Below are 18,683 nucleotides of genomic sequence, written 5' to 3'. Positions count from 1 at the left end.
GTTATTGCGAACCGTTAGCTTGACTTTATTATTGTCACAGAATTGTTATTGCAGAATGTTCTCGAAAGCGAATATTGGAAGGATCCATGCTGTGAATTTGCAGCGATGCGATTTCTGTAATGCGAGATGTTACGCGAATATTCATTGTCGCAATAGTGCATGCGCTGTCATGCAACTGAACGCGGTTTTCGAGATGCCGTTTATTACGATCTCAAACAATCCTAATAAAGTATTTTTTTGAATTCAGTAAATATTTTATTAGGTTTAGAAAATTTGTTTCAATTGAATGAATATTTTTTTCATTCAAAAAATATTAACTGAATTAAAAAAATACTTTATAAGGACTATTGAAGAAAACATTAATTAAAATTTAGTACATTTTTCTATCAGTGTAGGATCTAGAGGGTTTTAGGAGGTTTAGGAGGGTTTTACCGATAACTCCTCTTTTAAACCTCAAAATGGGAAACAGTCCATTTTCTGCCGTTTTCAGGCACAAAGTAGGAGCTAAGTACAATACAATTAAAACCTATCAAAATCCTCCAGAATCCTGAGATGTGAAAAATAAGAGGTCGAAAGAAGGAGTAAAATTTCGACTCGGGTGTTATATTGGTCAGACTAAGAGACATCTAGAAACTCACATAAAAGAACATTGCGCAGACATTAACAAGCATTCCAATCAACACTCGGTGGTCAGCAAACAGAATGGATTTTGATCATAACTTCAAATGGCAAGATGTCAAAATTTTACATAAAGAACAGAATTTTAAAAAACGTGAAATTTTGGAAATGGTTGTTTATTAAAAAGCATACAGACGCTATTAACTCCCAGAAAAACACGGAAAATTTGCCATTGGTCTACGATCAAATAATATTTTTGCTTTAAACATTACCTTCTATGTTATTTACTGTATTCGGTGATTATTTGTGACGTATTTATCATTCGTTCTTCGGGCTTTATACGAGACGGTCATGCCTCGCTAAGTTTTATATTTCCTTTGTTCCATCGCCCGGCTACACAATGTTAATGATGACAAAGAATTTTTCCAATCTCTGCACAATTATATATGTAAGTTTAATATTTGTACTTTGTATCATTGTTTATCAATTTGCATTCTGTATTTGTGTATTATCGGCAATTTATGTCGTTTCAGCATTGTTAAATTAACTTTATAAGGACCCAAAGTAGAGGTCGAAACGTCGTTGATATTAATAAATTACTGCCAGTTAGGATAATTAATATTTATATTTATATTGCACTCAAAAAAAATTCGTCATTTATTGCATATCCCCGCAGGGTTCGCAATCTACTACCAACACTATCCTTCTCCTCTCACTTTAACCCTTTGGACCAACGGCTTAACGTCTTTTTCTGAAAGACGGAGCCCAGTTTTTTCCGCACAAGAGCCTATCTTGCACGGAGGGGCGCAGCTATCGGAAAAACATTCCATGCTTCATGGCTCTAGTGGACTCGAACCTGGTTCCTCAGATTACGAGTCTGGCGCTCTACCACTAGACCACACCGCCGCCCGTGCGCCAGTTTTAATAAAACCCATTTCTTTCATATTCGGTTCTAGTGATTTGTATATATCAATATGGTTATGGCGCTTTCCGTCCATTAATTGAATTATTCGTTTTTTGATGCATAATTGAATAAAAATCTGTGTTTCGATGTCTGTCTAGTTCAATCCTTTGACTTTTTCTGATTTCGTTCTTTTCGATGACTGATTTAAAGTTTTATCTCCAATCATCCCATCATTATCACACGAATCAGGAACAGGAACAAGGGCAGGAACAGGAACAGGAACAGCAGCAGTTGCTGAACACGAATTTTTGTAAAAACTTTTCGGACACGACTTTTTATTCATTTTGTAAATATAAATTGCTTGACGGCTCTTGTCACTGTGAAACTGCAGCAAATCCAAACAAGCAAATAAAGCTTTTAGGACGTGTCACGCGTTTACACCGCAAATGATAACGGCTTATTTCAGGTCGGGTCACTAAAATACGCGGCCTGACCTGAAGCCAGGTCCGGTCGCCTATCAAGTGTTTACAGCAGGCGGCCTAAATAATTTAGGTCGAATTTGAGGTATAGGCCGCGGCCTAAATTCAGGGTGTAACCCAATGTCTTGATGGATCTAGCTTATAATTATTTTTGTGTTCGTCGATTCTTGTTTTAAGTTGTCACTTTGTTTGTCCCACGTAAGAAGCATCGCAATCATTACAATTTATTCTATAAATTACATTGTTATTTGAGACCAATGCATTGCCATCTTTGTGTGTGTTAATGACTTTGTTCAATTTGTTAAGAACTCTGTAACCTATACTGTGTTCTTTTTTGTTGAAAAGATGAGCTGTTTTTTCTGAAATCTTATTAATAAATGGCATTACAATGATCTTCCTTCTATTTTCACTTAAACTGTCTTCAGTCTCGTTATTATCACCTACATTCATTGTATCCTGTTTAAGTTTACCATTGAATAATGTATTCAATCTTAAGTTGATTCTTTTAAAGATAAGATCTAAAGGATAACCGTTATTTCTTAACAAATTGATAACTAGTTTTATATTCTTGGACTGGAATGTGGGGTGGGATAATAGTATAGCTCTGTCTACCAACCCATATCCACAAGCATAATCATCCGTTTAGAGTAATTGTTTCTTCAATTAATACAGCCCCTTTTCCAGTGCATGTCATTTTTTAAATAAAATAGTTTCTTAAGTATAAAGGTTTAAAGCATAACCAATCGTAAGCGCGCTAGTACCGCGCGCTGCCGCGATGCGGCTATCACGCGACATTTTATCATAATCAAAAATCATCACGCGCTAGTATAAGAGGAGAGCTTGAGAGGCCTAATTACGATGTTCTTCACTGCCGATCAGCTTAAGTGACCTCTGGTGTCATATAGTGCAGAGGTCTGCGAAGCAATTTTTGATAAATTGTTGGAAATGTCTTACTTATATTTATTTACGTATTTTTAAATAATTTTATCAAGCATATAATATTTATATTTAATAATTGTATTAAATATAAAAAATACTTTTTTTATCTTATAAATATAAAATATATTTTTTTGTGTTAGATGCAACATCACGCACATAAAAATAACTAAATAAGATATACAACAACTTATAAATAATCATCTAATTTTTTAATCCTTATCAACAAGCAGCATAGTTTGTTGTAAAATGTTGAACATATCACGTATTTACATCTAAAAAGTTATAGTTGCATAAAAACTTTCTACGTAAATTTATGAAAAACTATAAACATGGCCTAAATTGCGTAGGTTTATGTAAAAATTACGTGAAAATAATCTAAAAAGTTGTAATTAGGTACATCATAAGAAATTCAGAATTTCACATAATTTTCGCGTGAAAAATTGTAAAACACCAGGGAAAAGTATTGGTTTAGTGAAAAAATGTTTCAGATAAAAATTAGAGGGTTAAAAGTGGACAAATAGACGCAATCTTATTAGATTTTGGGTCCGAGGTCCTTCTAATAATAAGCTTAACACGGGCCTCGGACCTAAAATCTAATAAGATCGTCTATTGGCCCACTTTGAACCCTCCAACTTTTATCTGAAACATTTTTCCAATAAACCAATACTTTCTGAGATAATTGGCAGTTCCGAAACTTTTAGTACGCACAGTATATGATTATCACAGTCACGCGAAGATAGATGCTTCGATGTCAGATCAAGAGACGCACATTGAACATTCGTGCGCATGTGCAAAGAAACGCTATAAAAAAAAGAATTATCGAGAATCCAATGTGGTGAGATAAGCGAATCAGTAACCAGCGTGTCAACAAGTGGCTCAGAATAGTTGATTATCGTGATATAACGATCGTGCTATCACGTCATCGGTGCTAAATCATAAACGATTCAGCTGTTCGTTGTTCAAGATGTTGAGATTCCGAAAATTATTTCCGCAATCCTGCTCAGTTATAGGAATGGTGCATGTGGGAGCACTCCCTGGTAACACAAACTCGCGTCTATCCCGCATTTGCTTGTCGCGTAATACAATTGATTTCTAAATCGCTTAATTAAGTTCGATAAAGATGACCAACTAATTGCAAAAATTTATAGCAATCTAATCAATTTTCATTTTCTTTTACATGATATATTCTAGAGAAAGAGAGAGGGAGTAAGTAAACTTTAGAAATATTTTAGAAAAAGAAAACAAATTTATATGTTTATTTGTAGGGACACCAAAATATGAAGGCTGCAGCGAAAAGATCGTAGAAAATGCAATAAAAGAGACATCAATATATGTCGATTGTTGTGTGGTAAATTATTCAGATTAATACGCTAATAATATTGACTTATATAGAATGTTCTAAAACTTTCTTAAGCCATTTTTCATACGCGGATTTCTTGCCTTCAGAATTGATTTTTAATTAACAAAATTGTGAGATTAAATCCAAATTATAAATAATTTAAGAAAAAACTAGTTTTTGGCTACTCGAGGAAATGCGGATATTGTGGAATATCCTTAGTCTTTTTTATGATATCTTGAAAATTGTTGAACATAACAAAATTTAGTTTTCTTGTGAGTTGTAATGCCAAAAAGTATGGCAAGATTCCGATAACTCTGGCGTCTTAATTTGACGATGATTACTGGTACTACTTTTAATGCTAAACAAAAAATTATATACGTCTTATAGGGCTAACTGCTCTGGTTTTCGAGATATACAGTGTTAAAGTTAAAAATAAATAATATGAATTTTTAAATAATACTTCAATTGTGTGTGTATAAACAGTACACATGTAAACGAGGGAGGGGCTACCACATTTCCCCCGAAAGTAGGGTGGAGGTGGGGGTGAACCACGGTCCGCGTGAAAAGTTGAAAACACGAACCGTGACAATGATAAACCTTGTCTCGCCCTATATTCAAGTCAGAAGAGAGAAAGTAGACCTCGAAATATCTTACGTTGTTTACGTTTTTGTCTCAAGTGGAAAAGGTATGCGTGTTCTTGTGTAAATTCTTTACGTGAAGTATAACAGTATTTGTGCTTAGCATAGATATATTATTTAAAAATTCATATTATTTATTTTTAATTTTAACACTGTATATCTCGAAAACCAGAGCAGTTAGCCCTATAAGACCTGTATCATTTTTTGTTCAGCATTAAAAGTACTACCAGAAACCATCGTCAAATTAAGGCGCCAGAGTTATCGGAATCTAACAAAAAATATTTGATGTGTTCTTAATAAATTTCGTTTATCTATAGTAAGTTTAACGTTATTAATTTTTTAAGGTAGATTTTGTAAGGGTAATGGAGAATCATTAATCTTGCAAAAAAATAATTATTTTGTATTTTGATACATATTAATGATCAAATAGTCTATAATAACAATTTTATTATATATTTATTATATTATAATTTATTATAAACTTAAATCTTTGTACTTTCTGTAATGTCATATACAAATGTAACATGTTTAAAACTCTTACTCATAATAATATATACCCATAATATATATATTTATTATAATAAATATATTACTCCTAAAAAAAAAGAAGCTAGAAGAATAGCTATATAGTCTGAAATACTTATAAAAGTAGCGGGTTATACAAACTATTCGCAATCTTCATTACTCGACATCGCCATTTTTACTTTATTATCATAGAAATGTACACCATCTGACACTTGCTAAATAAATTACACAAAAGCTCTATCTTAATTTTACATGTAACGAAACATGACTAAGAATCTGTGAAGTAGATTAACTGTAAAATAACAATTTAAACTAACCTTATGCAATTAGTGATACGCACAAAATCTTAAATTGCACGTACTATAAATGGTGGTCTATATACAACCTTGCTTTAAAGGATATTTAAACTCTAAGCCGTAAGAAATTGACCAATCACAATTGAATGTGAGAAGAATACTCAATTGTGATTGGTCAATTTCTTACGGCTTAGAGCTTAAATACCCTTTAAAGCAAAGTTGTAGACCAACACTAACGTACTATAACTACATGACACTTTGTACTACATTGCCGCTTATTTGTATACGTTAAGTTAGGTTAGGGATCCAGCAGTTAGTAATTCCACTACTCTTCCACATTACTCGCATGTTTTCTATAAAATAAAATATTCTTGTTAAACCATTTAATTTATACTATTTAATAAACCATTTTAGTAGATTACCATTTTAATAGATTTTATAAAGAGAGAGTAAATATTAAATACACTTAAATTATATTTTATATCAAAAATTTGACATATAACATTACTATATTATTTATATTCTTATTTTTTTTTATAACCTCCGGTTTACAGTTTACAATACATATAATTTAATACTTATTTCATAATCCTATACTCTAGGACTTTGGCTCAACAGAATTAAATTACACATTTTTATTTCAATTTTATCTACTTTCTTCTACTTTTCTCACATTCTATTACAATGTTTTAAACATTTGTTTTTGCTTCCTCATAGAGGAAGCTTTGTTTTCATAAATCTTTGTATATGAACCTTTGATCGTGTATAAAGCTAGGTCTAAACAACCAAATCTTAGAGAATTACATATAGTACGGGAGGCAGTGAACATTTTTGACACTTATTTTTGCAGTCAGTGAATATAGATAAGATTGTTTTATTATATAGTGATGCTAATTAACAAATCGCTAATGGCTACGATTTTCCGCTGAATTCAATGGGCAGAAAATACAAATAAATTGCACTTATTTTCACAGTCATGCATAAATAAGCTTCTTGTACATACTACTTTTAACATATTATCATAAAACCCAGGTAGCACATACACGTTTCAGAAATGTTTTACAAGCGTTTTTCCGAAACGTTTTATAACCGATTTTTAGAAACGTTTCTCATGAGTAAAAATGTACATTCAAAAAACGTTCAATGAAATGTTTTTTTTTCCGATAAAATAACGTTTAAAAACCTATTATAGAAACGTTTTGTTTTAATGATAAAAACATTTTCGATAAAGACATTTAAAATTCCTACTTTTTACGTCTATTGAACGTGTTTATGACGTCTTTGAGACATCCCTGGTAAAAGTTACCGTTAGAAACGGATAGAACGTGTATTCTATCCGTTTCTGACTGTTTTACTATGCGTTTCTTTCCCTGCAATTACGGATAGAAACAGATGAAAAGTGTTGCAGATTCTATAAGCCTGTGTACGCAAAGACGGTAGGAAAGGTTAACTGCATCTAACTGATTCCTAACGGAACGGAACTTATCCGAATTTATGCGCAAACGTAATTACGAATCCTATCCGTTTCTATACGCAACCAGTTTTGAATGTCTATCTGCCGATAGGCATCTGATTGCAAAACCAGGCAGGATATCTATCTGCATTTGCATGCAATTATGATTTGCCCGCTCTATCCGTTTCTAACTGCAAATGCATATTATTCATTTTTTATTACTGCAAATACATGTACTGTGACGACAACGACGATGTCCGCCCGGTCTCGCCAGCCGGGCCGGAGCGCGCCGTTGCTTTTCTTTATTAAAGGGCCCTAAAGCTGTCTATAATTATTTTTCCGGGATCGCGATAATTCTCTCCGAAACCCTGATGGTAGCTCGACTGAATTTTGTTGGGCGCCAGGTGCGATTCCTCACACCACGATATACGCATCGCAGTTTTCTCAGGCGTGAGTTTCGTCGATTAATCGCGGGTGGAAGAGGAGAGATAGCGTGGCGCAATTAACACACTCGAATCACAGGTCCATAACAAGAAAATAATATATTTAAGGCAGTGGAACGGTAAACACAGGTAAACATGCCAGAGAATTTTAAGCGTCGTACAGCAGGTCCAAGCGGGCGCGGAAAGTTACGCCACGGGTGCCACAGGCACGTCCTCGCCAAGTGGTGTAGCGATCCCGCTCGATTTCGCTCTAATATTTCCCGACATAAGTCCCATGGAATCCACCCTTACTCTCGCGGCATCGCTCTACGTACGATTACTCCCTCCCTGAATCTCGCGGTACGCGCGACTTATTTTTACGCGGAGGGGCCGCTTTCCCTCGCTGAAACGCAGTTCACTTACAATTAACATTTACTTACAACTAACACAAGATAACCGAACGAGTCATACGCAACGCTAACGGCTTCGGTGCCGACTTCTTATGTAAACGAAACGCCGGTGGCCTTAAATTACACGCGCACGAGGCCACTTTACAAAGCCGGAATGGCCGCCCCGCTCACGCGCGTGGGCGAGCCCCGAATCGACCGCGGATCGCACGATCACGCGAGTCCCGAATTCCTCGCGAATCTCCTGATTACGCGATTCCCGAAACGACCGCGAACCTCCCGGTTACGCGAGTCCCAAAAAACGTGGCTACGGAGACGCCACTCCGGACTCGTCCCGCTACGCAACACGACACGGTTCACAACGACGATTACGATTTACGAACATAATCACCCAGACAATAAGGACGCGTTCTGACTGCCGGCGGCCGCGACTTCTCGCCCCCGAGACGGGCACCCGCGATGACTTTGTCGAACGGGCCCTCCCGCGGTATTCCTCGATCTTGCTGCCTTTTACGGAGATCCTTAGTTTCGCGGCACAACGCGGCCCCCAGGAGGGCTTTAATATGCACAATTCTACCTTGAGAAAAGGGCTGAGCAGTGGCTTTACAAGTTTTTGGATGATCCGGCAGCTCGACGTGGCAATCCTCGGAGGGCTGGGTGGTACCTCTTTATTTGCCGGCTCGCACGACAGTGGCGAGATGCGGGCCTGGCGGGATCACGCTGAGCTTGCGCACTCCCGCGCGCCGGTGACTCTTGCCCTATCGGGTGCTGCCCCTATGGCGCTGCCGGTGTCACTAGGCGATCGGCGCGCCCTACTGGAGCGCCCTTCGCAGCTGCTCCCGTCCGCCGGCGGTAACTTTAAACCCGCCTGCGTGAGTCCGGCTGTCCAAGCCGCGGCTCACAAACCGGTGCTTCGACGGTCCGGTTGACCAGATCGCGACTCGTCGACCGGTGGCGGGATCCCTTCTACGGGGACCTTCGTCGGGACGTCCCCCTCCGCGAGTCCTCCGTATGCGTGTGGAAGGTGACTCGTGCCGCGGATAATTCGTGCTGCTTATGGTGCTCTTTGGCGGGCTCCCTGTCACCGTCCGTGCCTCAGCGTGACCCGCCGTCGGCCGCCCATCCCCGTGGACCTCCGGCTGCTCCTCCTGCAAGTCCCACGGCGCGGCATATGCCGTTACATGTGACCGCGGCCACCTGTTCCGCACCTCCCTGTAAGTCTCTTTAAACGATATTAATCTAACCTAACGCTCGCGCTCCGCCCGTCTCGGGCGGAGGCACCACCCCTGACGTCCCCCTCGGCCGAGCTCTCATCCGGAACGGGGACGCGCATTTGTCACGTCACAGTACATTGTGGGAGGTTTGTAGTTATCAGGTAGATTCTACCTTTAAACGCCAGGAGAAGGGATTCCTCCAGTTACGACACTGTAATTTTTCTGGTTGTCGCCTGATAAAACGCCTGCTTATATATTATGGTTGGTTGTATTTTAAATGTGAGAAACGCTTTCTATCATGCGCCCCCTAGCGGCGTCGTCGCGAATCGTCGTCCATCTGCATCTGTACGCAATGTCGACCTATAGGAAATTGTTTGCAACTACGGATACGAATCCTGTATGTTTCTATCCGCAGTCTGTACGCATCAGATGCTGACGGTATTTATCCGTAATTACGGATACCGCATCCATCTGCATCTGTACGCAATGTCGACCTATAAGAATTTGTCTGCAACTACGGATACGAGTCCTGTATGTTTCTGTCCGCATTTTGTACGCATCAGATGCTGACGGTATTTATCCGTAATTACGGATACCGCATCCATCTGCATCTGTATGCAATGCCAACCTATAGGAATCTGTCTGTAACTATACGGATACGATTCCTGCCTGTTTCAGATAAGAGTTGAATCTTTTCTTCAACGTTGCTGTTATATAGTCGCTGATATAGTCGCTGGTAATATCTAACGAAATCCTGTTCGCTCTAACAGCAACGTTGAAGAAAAAATTCAACTCCTATCTGAAACAGGCAGGAATCGTATCCGTATTAGTTACAGACAGATTCCTATAGATTGGCATTGCATACAGATGCAGATGGATGCGGTATCCGCAATTACGGATAGACCGTCAGCATCTTATGCGTACAGACTGCGGATAGAAACATACAGGATTCGTATTCGTAGTTGCAGATAAATTCCTGTAGGTCGACATTGCGTGCAGATGCAGATGGATGCGGTATCCGCAATTACGGATAGATACCGTCAGCATCTGATGCGTACTAGAATGCGGACAGAAACAGACAGGATTCGTAACCGTAGTTGCAGACAAATTTCTATAGGTCGACATTGCGTACAGATGCAGATGGATGCGGTATCCGCAATTACGGATAGATACCGTCAGCATCTGATGCGTACAGAATGCGGACAGAAACAGACAAGTTTTTCTATTGCAAAAGCTTATAGATGCTGTATGCCGATAGATTTCCATTAGATACAGTTATACGTCGTTACATTTTATGTCTGTATTTGCAGATACAATAGTGCTGCTTACAGAAACGGATAGGGCTAGAATTTTCTTTTCAAGCTTACAGTTACAGAGGATAGGATTCCGTTACATACCGTCAGAAATTCTATCTGTTTCTAACTGTTTCTAACGGTAATTTTTACCAGGTATGCGTGAGAATGTTCTAGAAGCTTTATACATATACCATCTATGACGCCTTTTTCGAAGAAATTCCTGAACTGGTGCACATTCGTACAATAAGTTAAAGTGAAACAAAATATACTTGTCTCACTCTAACTTAATTGAATTACTGATATGTGCATCAGTTCAGGAAGTTCTTCAAAACGGAACACACGTATAAATGTTTTTTCAATGGCTACGTTTAGCAGAACGTTTATTTTGCAACTGTTGGAAGTTTTCTAAGCTCAGATTTGTCTGATGACAAATAGATTAAGACCGGTAGGACAAAATTAATTTAAGTAAATAAGTGGATATATGTGCATGGATAAAATAATTTATTTTATGCAAAAATTTTGTCCTACTGGTCTTAATCTATTTGTCATCGGACAAATCTGAGCTTAGAAAACTTCCAACAGTTACAAAACGTTCTGCTGAACGTGGTCATTGAAAGAACATTTATACGTGTGTTCCGTTTTGAAGAACTTCCTGAAGTGGTGCACATCAGTAATACAATTAAATTAGAGTGAGACAAGTATATTTTGTTTCACTTTAACTTATTGCACAAATGTGCACCAGTTATTTCAGTCATTTATGCTTTCCAATACTCAAAATAGCTGCTATATTTTTCAAACTTTTTTGTTTATAACTTGTTTATAACTTTTTAATAAACATAATGACCGCCGCGGCGGCTAAAACCTTCTGAAGGTCACTCAGGAGGGTGACCTTGACAACATATGTCAAGGTCAAAGTAATCCGAGCTGTGTTAGTTATTGTAAATAATTACCAGTATTATTAAAAGAAGGTATTGGTATTGAATTTGACGATAATCGATAAAAGCGTTCTTTCTTTATAAAATTTTGATTTTTTTGAGAAATGTCCGTGGTTGCTCTAACTTCCACCAATTTTGAGCTATCGGGCTATTTATAATTCTATTAAATTGTTTAGTCTTTTCTACCCCTATTTCATATATAATTCTTGAAGATTTGATAAATAAATCTTCTCAAATCAATAAATTTTATCTCAATAACACTGATGCTGCTCATACAAAAAATGATGCTTTTGATACAACATAATTTTTTTTGTCCATGTACAGATCGCTACCATTGTTCCTATTTTATTTCGCTCATAAAGCTATGAGGAAGCCAAACTAATAAATACTAACTAATATGCATCAAATAAAATACAAGCTTCCTCATAAGAGGAGCTTTGTGAGCAAAATAAAATAGGAGTAATGGTAGCGATCTGTAATGATGAGGAAGTAATGTGCAAGTTTCTAATTTGTTTTGTAATTTGTTCTAACTATTCAGTATATAAGCAATTTGCCTGCAGTATGACAACAAATTGGCAGCAGATTTGCTTAGATATCACAAGAGATCCGAAATCATACGTGTCCGAATTCTGATGCGGACAATATAATCACATCGGTAGAGTCTGCGATATAATCACAACAGAATTCATCAATCTGTCATTTTGCAAACATTTAAATTTTACTTTTATATGTACTTTTAAATTAGAATTTTATATAAAGAAATTATAGAATTATAGAAGTAATGTTATATAGTGTGTTTTGTTTTAATTTCCCCAGGCAAACATCTCGAAAAATATGAAAAATACGGAAAAACATTTCGGACAAATGTTATAGGATATCAAGGGAGACAGATGATGAAAATATGGATTGATCTTTTCAATGCCAGGTCAATGTAATCGCTGTTTTCTTAAATGGAATTCCCCATTTTTATTGCATATTCTTGTAGCTCTGGTCGAGCCGTTTTCAAAGCACACTTTACCTTAATACTTTTATACGTAGAAATGAAAGAAATCGATTGTTTTAAAAAAAGAAACAGAAAAAATTATTTTAAAAAATTTGATTACATTTTGTGAACGCATTCAATTTTACAAAATTGCAAATGTAAAAATTAATATTATTTTTCGATTCCTTTCATTATTCTACGTATAAAAGTATCAAGGTAAAGTCATCAAAAAGTGAATACGAGATAATTCATATTTTATATTAAAAGTATCATGACAAAATATAAAATATCTCAGGAAATTCTTAATAAAAGATAGCTTCATTATATTGTTTTGAAAACGTCTCAACAAGGGCTACAAAAATATATTACAATAAAAATGAAGGATTTCATTTAAGAAAACATCGATCACATTGTTCTGTCATTGAAAAGATCACGCAAGCTCAAGTCCATATTTTTATCATCTGTCCCCCTTGATATTCTACTTTTGTCTGAAACGTTTTTCTGTATCTTCCATATTTTCTGAGATATTTGCCTGGTAAAATTAAAACAAAACACACTGTATATCATATTTGTAAAATTTATTCGAAGATATAGTAAAGATACGGCTAAAATTGAATAATGTAGTAACAAAGCAATAAATTGTTATCATTTTTTTTACCTATTTATCTCTAATAATGATATATAGGTTCTCGAATAGCCAAATCTGTCGAGAACAAATTTTGTTCTCGAAAGTGTACTACACATTTTGTCGATAGAAAATGTCAGCAAAAATAATATAGAATCTGCTAACAGAATATAATGACAGATTGACTGCAAAAACTAAACAGAATCTGCTGTTTCATACTTAAATGATGTATTTTATTTATAAATGTTTATGAAATGATAAATTCTGTTCGGTTTCTGCTGACAATTTGCTGTCAGATTATATCGGCAGGTCGTACCGGCAAAACACGAGTTTCATGCGGACCCAGATAGTACCGGATCTGTTGTAATACCTAAGCGAATCTACCAATTTATTATCTTACTGTGGGCAGTTTGCTTACTAGGTTATTTCTAACATTATATTAGTAGGTAATTTTTTGAAAAAGAAATGAATACCAATGTACTTTTCAGGATGGTATTCTGATTGAAAATATGCATGATGTTCCTTATATTAAACAAAAAGATATATCGCCGGAAGTCACAACTATGATGACTAGAATTTGCACAGAAATTAGAAAAATCACGCCACAAAATATTACGTGTGGCATTCAGGTATACAAGTTCGGCGTTGTTAAACAATTGTTAAAATCTTTCCATCTTGTTTTCTATTTGTTTTGAATTCGTCGATTTATTTGACGATAAGTTTGAACAATCATATTAAATTTATCGATGTCAAACATGTTGACTTATGTCGATTTCACATTTTTTTCTTAATTGCATAAAACTTTATATTAAATCATAAAATTAAATTATAAAATTTTTGTATGTATTTTTTTTGTAAGATTAGTTATATTATTAAGTTTATCTAATTTATTAGTGGCAATTTTATTTTTTAATTTTGTTTTATTTAATGTATTTATACTATAAAAAATATTTAATAGAATTTTTTGAGCATATAATGAATTTTTGAGCGTAACAAATTTTTAGTAACATAAAATGTATGGAATTATTTATTAATATTAATACTATTTCTTAATGCTTTTAATGTTTTTCAATCATTGTATTAATATTAAATTTGATGATAAATTAGTGATTATAAATTATATATATACTTAATACAGTAGTATGTTTAAATAAATTGTTATTATTGAATCAGTCGAGTATCACTTTTTGTAGATTCTCGCAGGATGCAACAAGGAAGCGATCGCGGTTGCCAAAGCTGCAGGATTGCAATTTATTAGGGCTGAAGGATTTGTCTTCTCCCATGTGGCTGATGAAGGCTTTATTGATTCAAATGCTGGAACTTTATTAAGATACAGAAGGCAAATCGACGCAGACAACGTTCTCGTTTTCGTTGACGTAAAAAAAAAACATAGGTATAAGATTTTGAAACAATTTAAATGTCTTTCTTTTCCCTTTCTTTCTTCTCTCTGTCCTCTCCTCTGTTTCTCGCAAGTTTGAAAAGAAAAAAGAAAAAACAAATTTTTTACTTATAAAAAAGAATCACAAATGGAATTTTTTTTTTTGACTGCATCTTAAATTACAATTTGTAAATGAAATTATAGTAAACATTTTTAAAATAATTTAAAATAAAATGGAATATGCTCAAAATTGTATGATTTCCTTCAATACGGTTTATATTATACGACTCTTACGTCATAACTCTATACGAAAATAACTCTGCGTAAATATATTATTTTTTGTTAATTTTCTCTGGTATTATTACAGCTCCCACGTAATCACTTCCGATGTGAGTTTGTTGGAAACGGTAAAAGCTGCCGAATTTTTTTTAGCTGACGGCGTTATACTAACTGGTAACGCAACTGGCGAAGAAACAAACGTGAGAGATCTTTTAGGTATTTTTTTTTTAGACTCCTCTCTCTCTCTCTCTCTCTCTCCCCTCTCCCCATTCTCTTTCTGTTATACATATATATATATAAATCTTTATATCATAATGTAACTCTGAAAATATCGACAGATCTAGCATCATTATAATCTTTTAGAGAATCATACATTTTTGAAATAATTATATACAACCCCGATCGGAAAATATTTATAACATCATATGATGAAATCTAGATAAAACTGGATATGCTGCAATTATGTCTCAATATTTTGTGCAAATATTGATAAATATTTGCACAATTTATTTCTAAATAGTATTTCAGCAAGACAGCAGCGATCGATATGAGGAACTATTTTAGCGGAATATTTGCAAAATTAAATTTGGAAAGAAATTGCAAAATAATAGCGAAATAATTGTGAAATATATTTGAGTTTTATTATGTGTTAGGTTCTGTTGCACCAACGTCACATAACATTTAACCTTAGCTTAACTCACTCTTCGTTTCTTTCTAAGAGGACAGTTAGAAAGAGACGAAGAGTGAGTTAAGCTTAGCTTAAATGTTATGCGACGTTGGTACAACCAGGCCTTAGTCCTGTAGATAATACATAGCATATTCTGTGTTTGTTGGGTCGTCGATAGATGGCATCCTTTCTCCTACGTAAAATATAATGAACGATGGTATACATATATATAACAATGATATAATACATAACTGTTACATATCGGTGTTTGCTGAAGTGTGCTGGAGTGATTTTGCTTCTAAATGACAAAATAATTGTGCAAAATTTAAACCTAAAATTGAATTTCTCTTTCTTTTTTTTGTGCAAATATCAATCAGAAATTTTATGTTGCCTAAGAACGCTGTGTTATAAAGAATTAGCACAATAATTGTGAAATTCCTCTCAATTGAAATGATGCAATTATTGTACAATATTTGCGCAATTTTCTTATCGGGAAAGTTGTTTTGTTTAATTTGACCTTCTGAAATATTTTTTTTACTTTTAATGATACGAAAAGATTATATAGGGGAAAAGTGATATACTCGAAAAGAAAAATACTTTGATTAACGTCATTTTTTTCAAGATTTTTAATTGATTTTCTTTGAGAGTTTTATGACCGATATATTGATTTTTAGATGAAACAAGATATATTTTTATTAGTACTCCATTAAGGAAACTACCTGTATAACAACAGATTGGCAGCAGATTTACTCAGATATTACAACACATCCGGTATCATCTATGTCTGCATTAAACTTGTGTATTATCGGCGGAACTTGCCGAAATAATCTGACAGCAAATTATAGGCAGAAACCGATTTATCATTTCATAAACATTTATAAATTAAATACATTATTTAAATATGAAACAGCAGATTTTGTTTAGTTTTTGCAGTCAATCTGCCATTATATTCAGTTAGCAGATTCTGTTATATTTCTGCTGATATTCTATTGACAAAATTTGTAACGGCTACTTTCTCTCTCTCAAAATCTACGACATTATTAATCTCGACAGATTTGGCTATCCGGAATAGTATTGCAATTGGGAGGAAAAAAAAAAAACTTATTAATGCGTATTGTGTTTATTAATGTTTAATTTTTAAGGAGGTATCCTATAAGCACACAATATTCCTAGAATATTGTACTAATATTATCTATTAAAAATTAAAATAACATTGTTATAATATTCCGAGAATATTATATAATATTTTCTAATATTATAGGATTATTCTGTTGATGTTATATGTCCACTTCACATAATATCCTTTAGTATAGGTATACTGTTTTAATATCAGTGGAATATTATAAAAAAGTTCTTAGAATATTATTCTGATCTATACTAACAAATTAACGTTTATAAAATATTCCTTGGATATTATTATAATATTCAAATATTTATACAAAATTATAAACAAAGATTTTATTTAATAAAAATAATAAAATTTATAATTTTTTTCATATATTCTCACATATCCCTCACACTGATTAATAAATAATATTTATAACCATTTGTAACATTAATTTTAGAACTATTATTTATTAAATATTAATAAATTTTTTAATTATTAAATTAAAAATAGTTTATTTGTTTGATAGTTTATTCCCGAAAATTTAAAATATTTTTATAACATTAAATAATATTATTTCATATAATATTCATATAATATTTATATAATATTATCAGGAGCGAACATATAACTATCTATTAATATTACTAGAATATTGTATTTAATGTTCTAAAATTACGCCTAAAATATTACTTAATATTAAATAATATTACGCGCTTATAGGGTAATCTCTGCTTTTATTCAACCTGAAAATCTTATTAAAATTATCCAAAATTTTCCCCAATATACAAGCGTCTCTGCGCGTCACACTAATTTTCCAATATTTCACCTCAAACGTACGAAAATCACTTAGCGTCTGTAGCATTATACCGACTTTGCCCCATACATCCCTGGCGAAAATAAGAAGCGTTGACAACCGTTCGATGAAGGTTTTTTAAAAGTTTATACGCTTTCAAACTTTGTAAGAACGCTTACACAACGTCGTTAGATTTTAAACGCTTTTAAAACGCTTATCAAACGCTATATATAACGTTTCGTGAAAGTTCTGCAATGTTGAGGAGACGCTTTTCAGAGCATCTTTAGTAAACGCTGATTCACTTTCGTGCAGAGAGTTTGTTGTCAGACTTTTCAAACGTTTAGCAAATGCTTTTCCCAACGCCGTAAGACAAAAGTGTTTTCTCTCCGTTCAACAAACACTTTTTCAATGCGGCGAATTATAGGGCGTTTACGCAAACGGCTTGGAAACGCCTAAAAAACGCTTTTCCCGACGCTGTAACACGAGCGTTTTTCCTCCATTCAGCAAACGCTCTTCCAACAACGCCGCTATATAGGTGGCGCATCTTTGTCGCATTTAAAATACATCCAGCCGCGTATATAAGCAGACCTCCTGAGAGGCAAAAAGTATAGATTCGGTTTCAAAACCTCCATTATCATTAATAAAAATTATTCTTCTAACGACAAGAGTAAACGCTCGTTAAACGCTCAATAGAGGCTGCATATGCAGTTTCCCATGATAAAAGTAGGCTGCGGTCCACTTGACGCTACAAATGGTTTGAAACGTTCTTCTTCTCCTTCTTTTTTCATTGAAAGAAAGGAGAAAAGGAATGCTTCAAAGCATTCCGTAGCCGTAAACACCTATTAATGCCGGGATTACGATGAATTTAACGTAACGGGACGCGACGGACGCGAAGTAACGTAACGTGAACTTAAGAAATTACGATCGCCGTAACGTGAAGCAGCGTGCATTTCAGAAATGATTTGACAGCTTGGTGTGAATAGAAGGTTAGAAATTCACGCTGCTTCACGTTGCGGCGATCGTAATTTCTTAAGTTCACGTTACGTTACTTCGCGTCCGTCGCGTTCCGTTACGTTAAATTCATCGTAATCCCGGCATAAATGCTTAACAGAGGATCTATATCTAGATAGCAACGTGTCTGCATTGTTGTTGGCATGTTGTCGACAACATAGTATGTGTTGCTATCAGAATTGTGGCAACTGAGTCCGCATTTGTCGGCAAGTTGATGCCTTCACGATATAACAATTTTGTATAGCAACTTGCCAACAACTTGTTGGCAACTTATGCTGCGATCTAAAATTGTCTGATTCAAAATTCGAGCTGTTGCCGTTATGTTGCTGTGATATTTCATAGGATCACACATTGCTCTCGCACAGCATTTTACCCA

General features: G+C 34.9%; 2 protein-coding genes across 8 annotated transcripts in view; one reads left to right on the top strand and one right to left on the bottom strand.

The window, feature by feature from the left end:
• The window catches only part of LOC139813675 (uncharacterized aarF domain-containing protein kinase 5-like), a 122,582-nt gene that overhangs the window by 92,607 nt on the left and 11,292 nt on the right, over positions 1–18,683 (bottom strand). Inside the window, exon 1 of one of the 2 annotated variants that reach the window (XM_071779305.1) lies at positions 3,649–3,664. The exons of the other annotated variant lie outside the window; for it this stretch is intronic. The gene's annotated coding sequence lies outside the window, so the exon portion shown is untranslated. Of the gene's footprint in view, positions 1–3,648; positions 3,665–18,683 lie in introns of those variants that run through there. 2 annotated transcript variants of the gene reach the window in all.
• The window catches only part of LOC139813676 (uncharacterized), a 47,305-nt gene continuing 29,591 nt past the window's right edge, over positions 970–18,683 (top strand). Inside the window, exons 1-5 of one of the 6 annotated variants that reach the window (XM_071779307.1) lie at positions 3,770–3,977; positions 4,206–4,288; positions 13,560–13,700; positions 14,265–14,464; positions 14,817–14,944. In XM_071779307.1, coding sequence (XP_071635408.1) covers positions 3,905–3,977; positions 4,206–4,288; positions 13,560–13,700; positions 14,265–14,464; positions 14,817–14,944 — 625 coding nt within the window. In that variant the 5' untranslated portion in view covers positions 3,770–3,904. Of the gene's footprint in view, positions 1,067–3,769; positions 3,978–4,003; positions 4,147–4,205; positions 4,289–13,559; positions 13,701–14,264; positions 14,465–14,816; positions 14,945–18,683 lie in introns of those variants that run through there. The other 5 variants (XM_071779311.1, XM_071779308.1, XM_071779310.1 and 2 more) reach the window with 5 other exon arrangements.

This window comes from Temnothorax longispinosus, chromosome 5 (assembly GCF_030848805.1).
Source record: "Temnothorax longispinosus isolate EJ_2023e chromosome 5, Tlon_JGU_v1, whole genome shotgun sequence".
NCBI classification, from domain to species: domain Eukaryota; kingdom Metazoa; phylum Arthropoda; class Insecta; order Hymenoptera; family Formicidae; genus Temnothorax; species Temnothorax longispinosus.
This window is presented reverse-complemented; position numbering and strand designations above follow the sequence as displayed.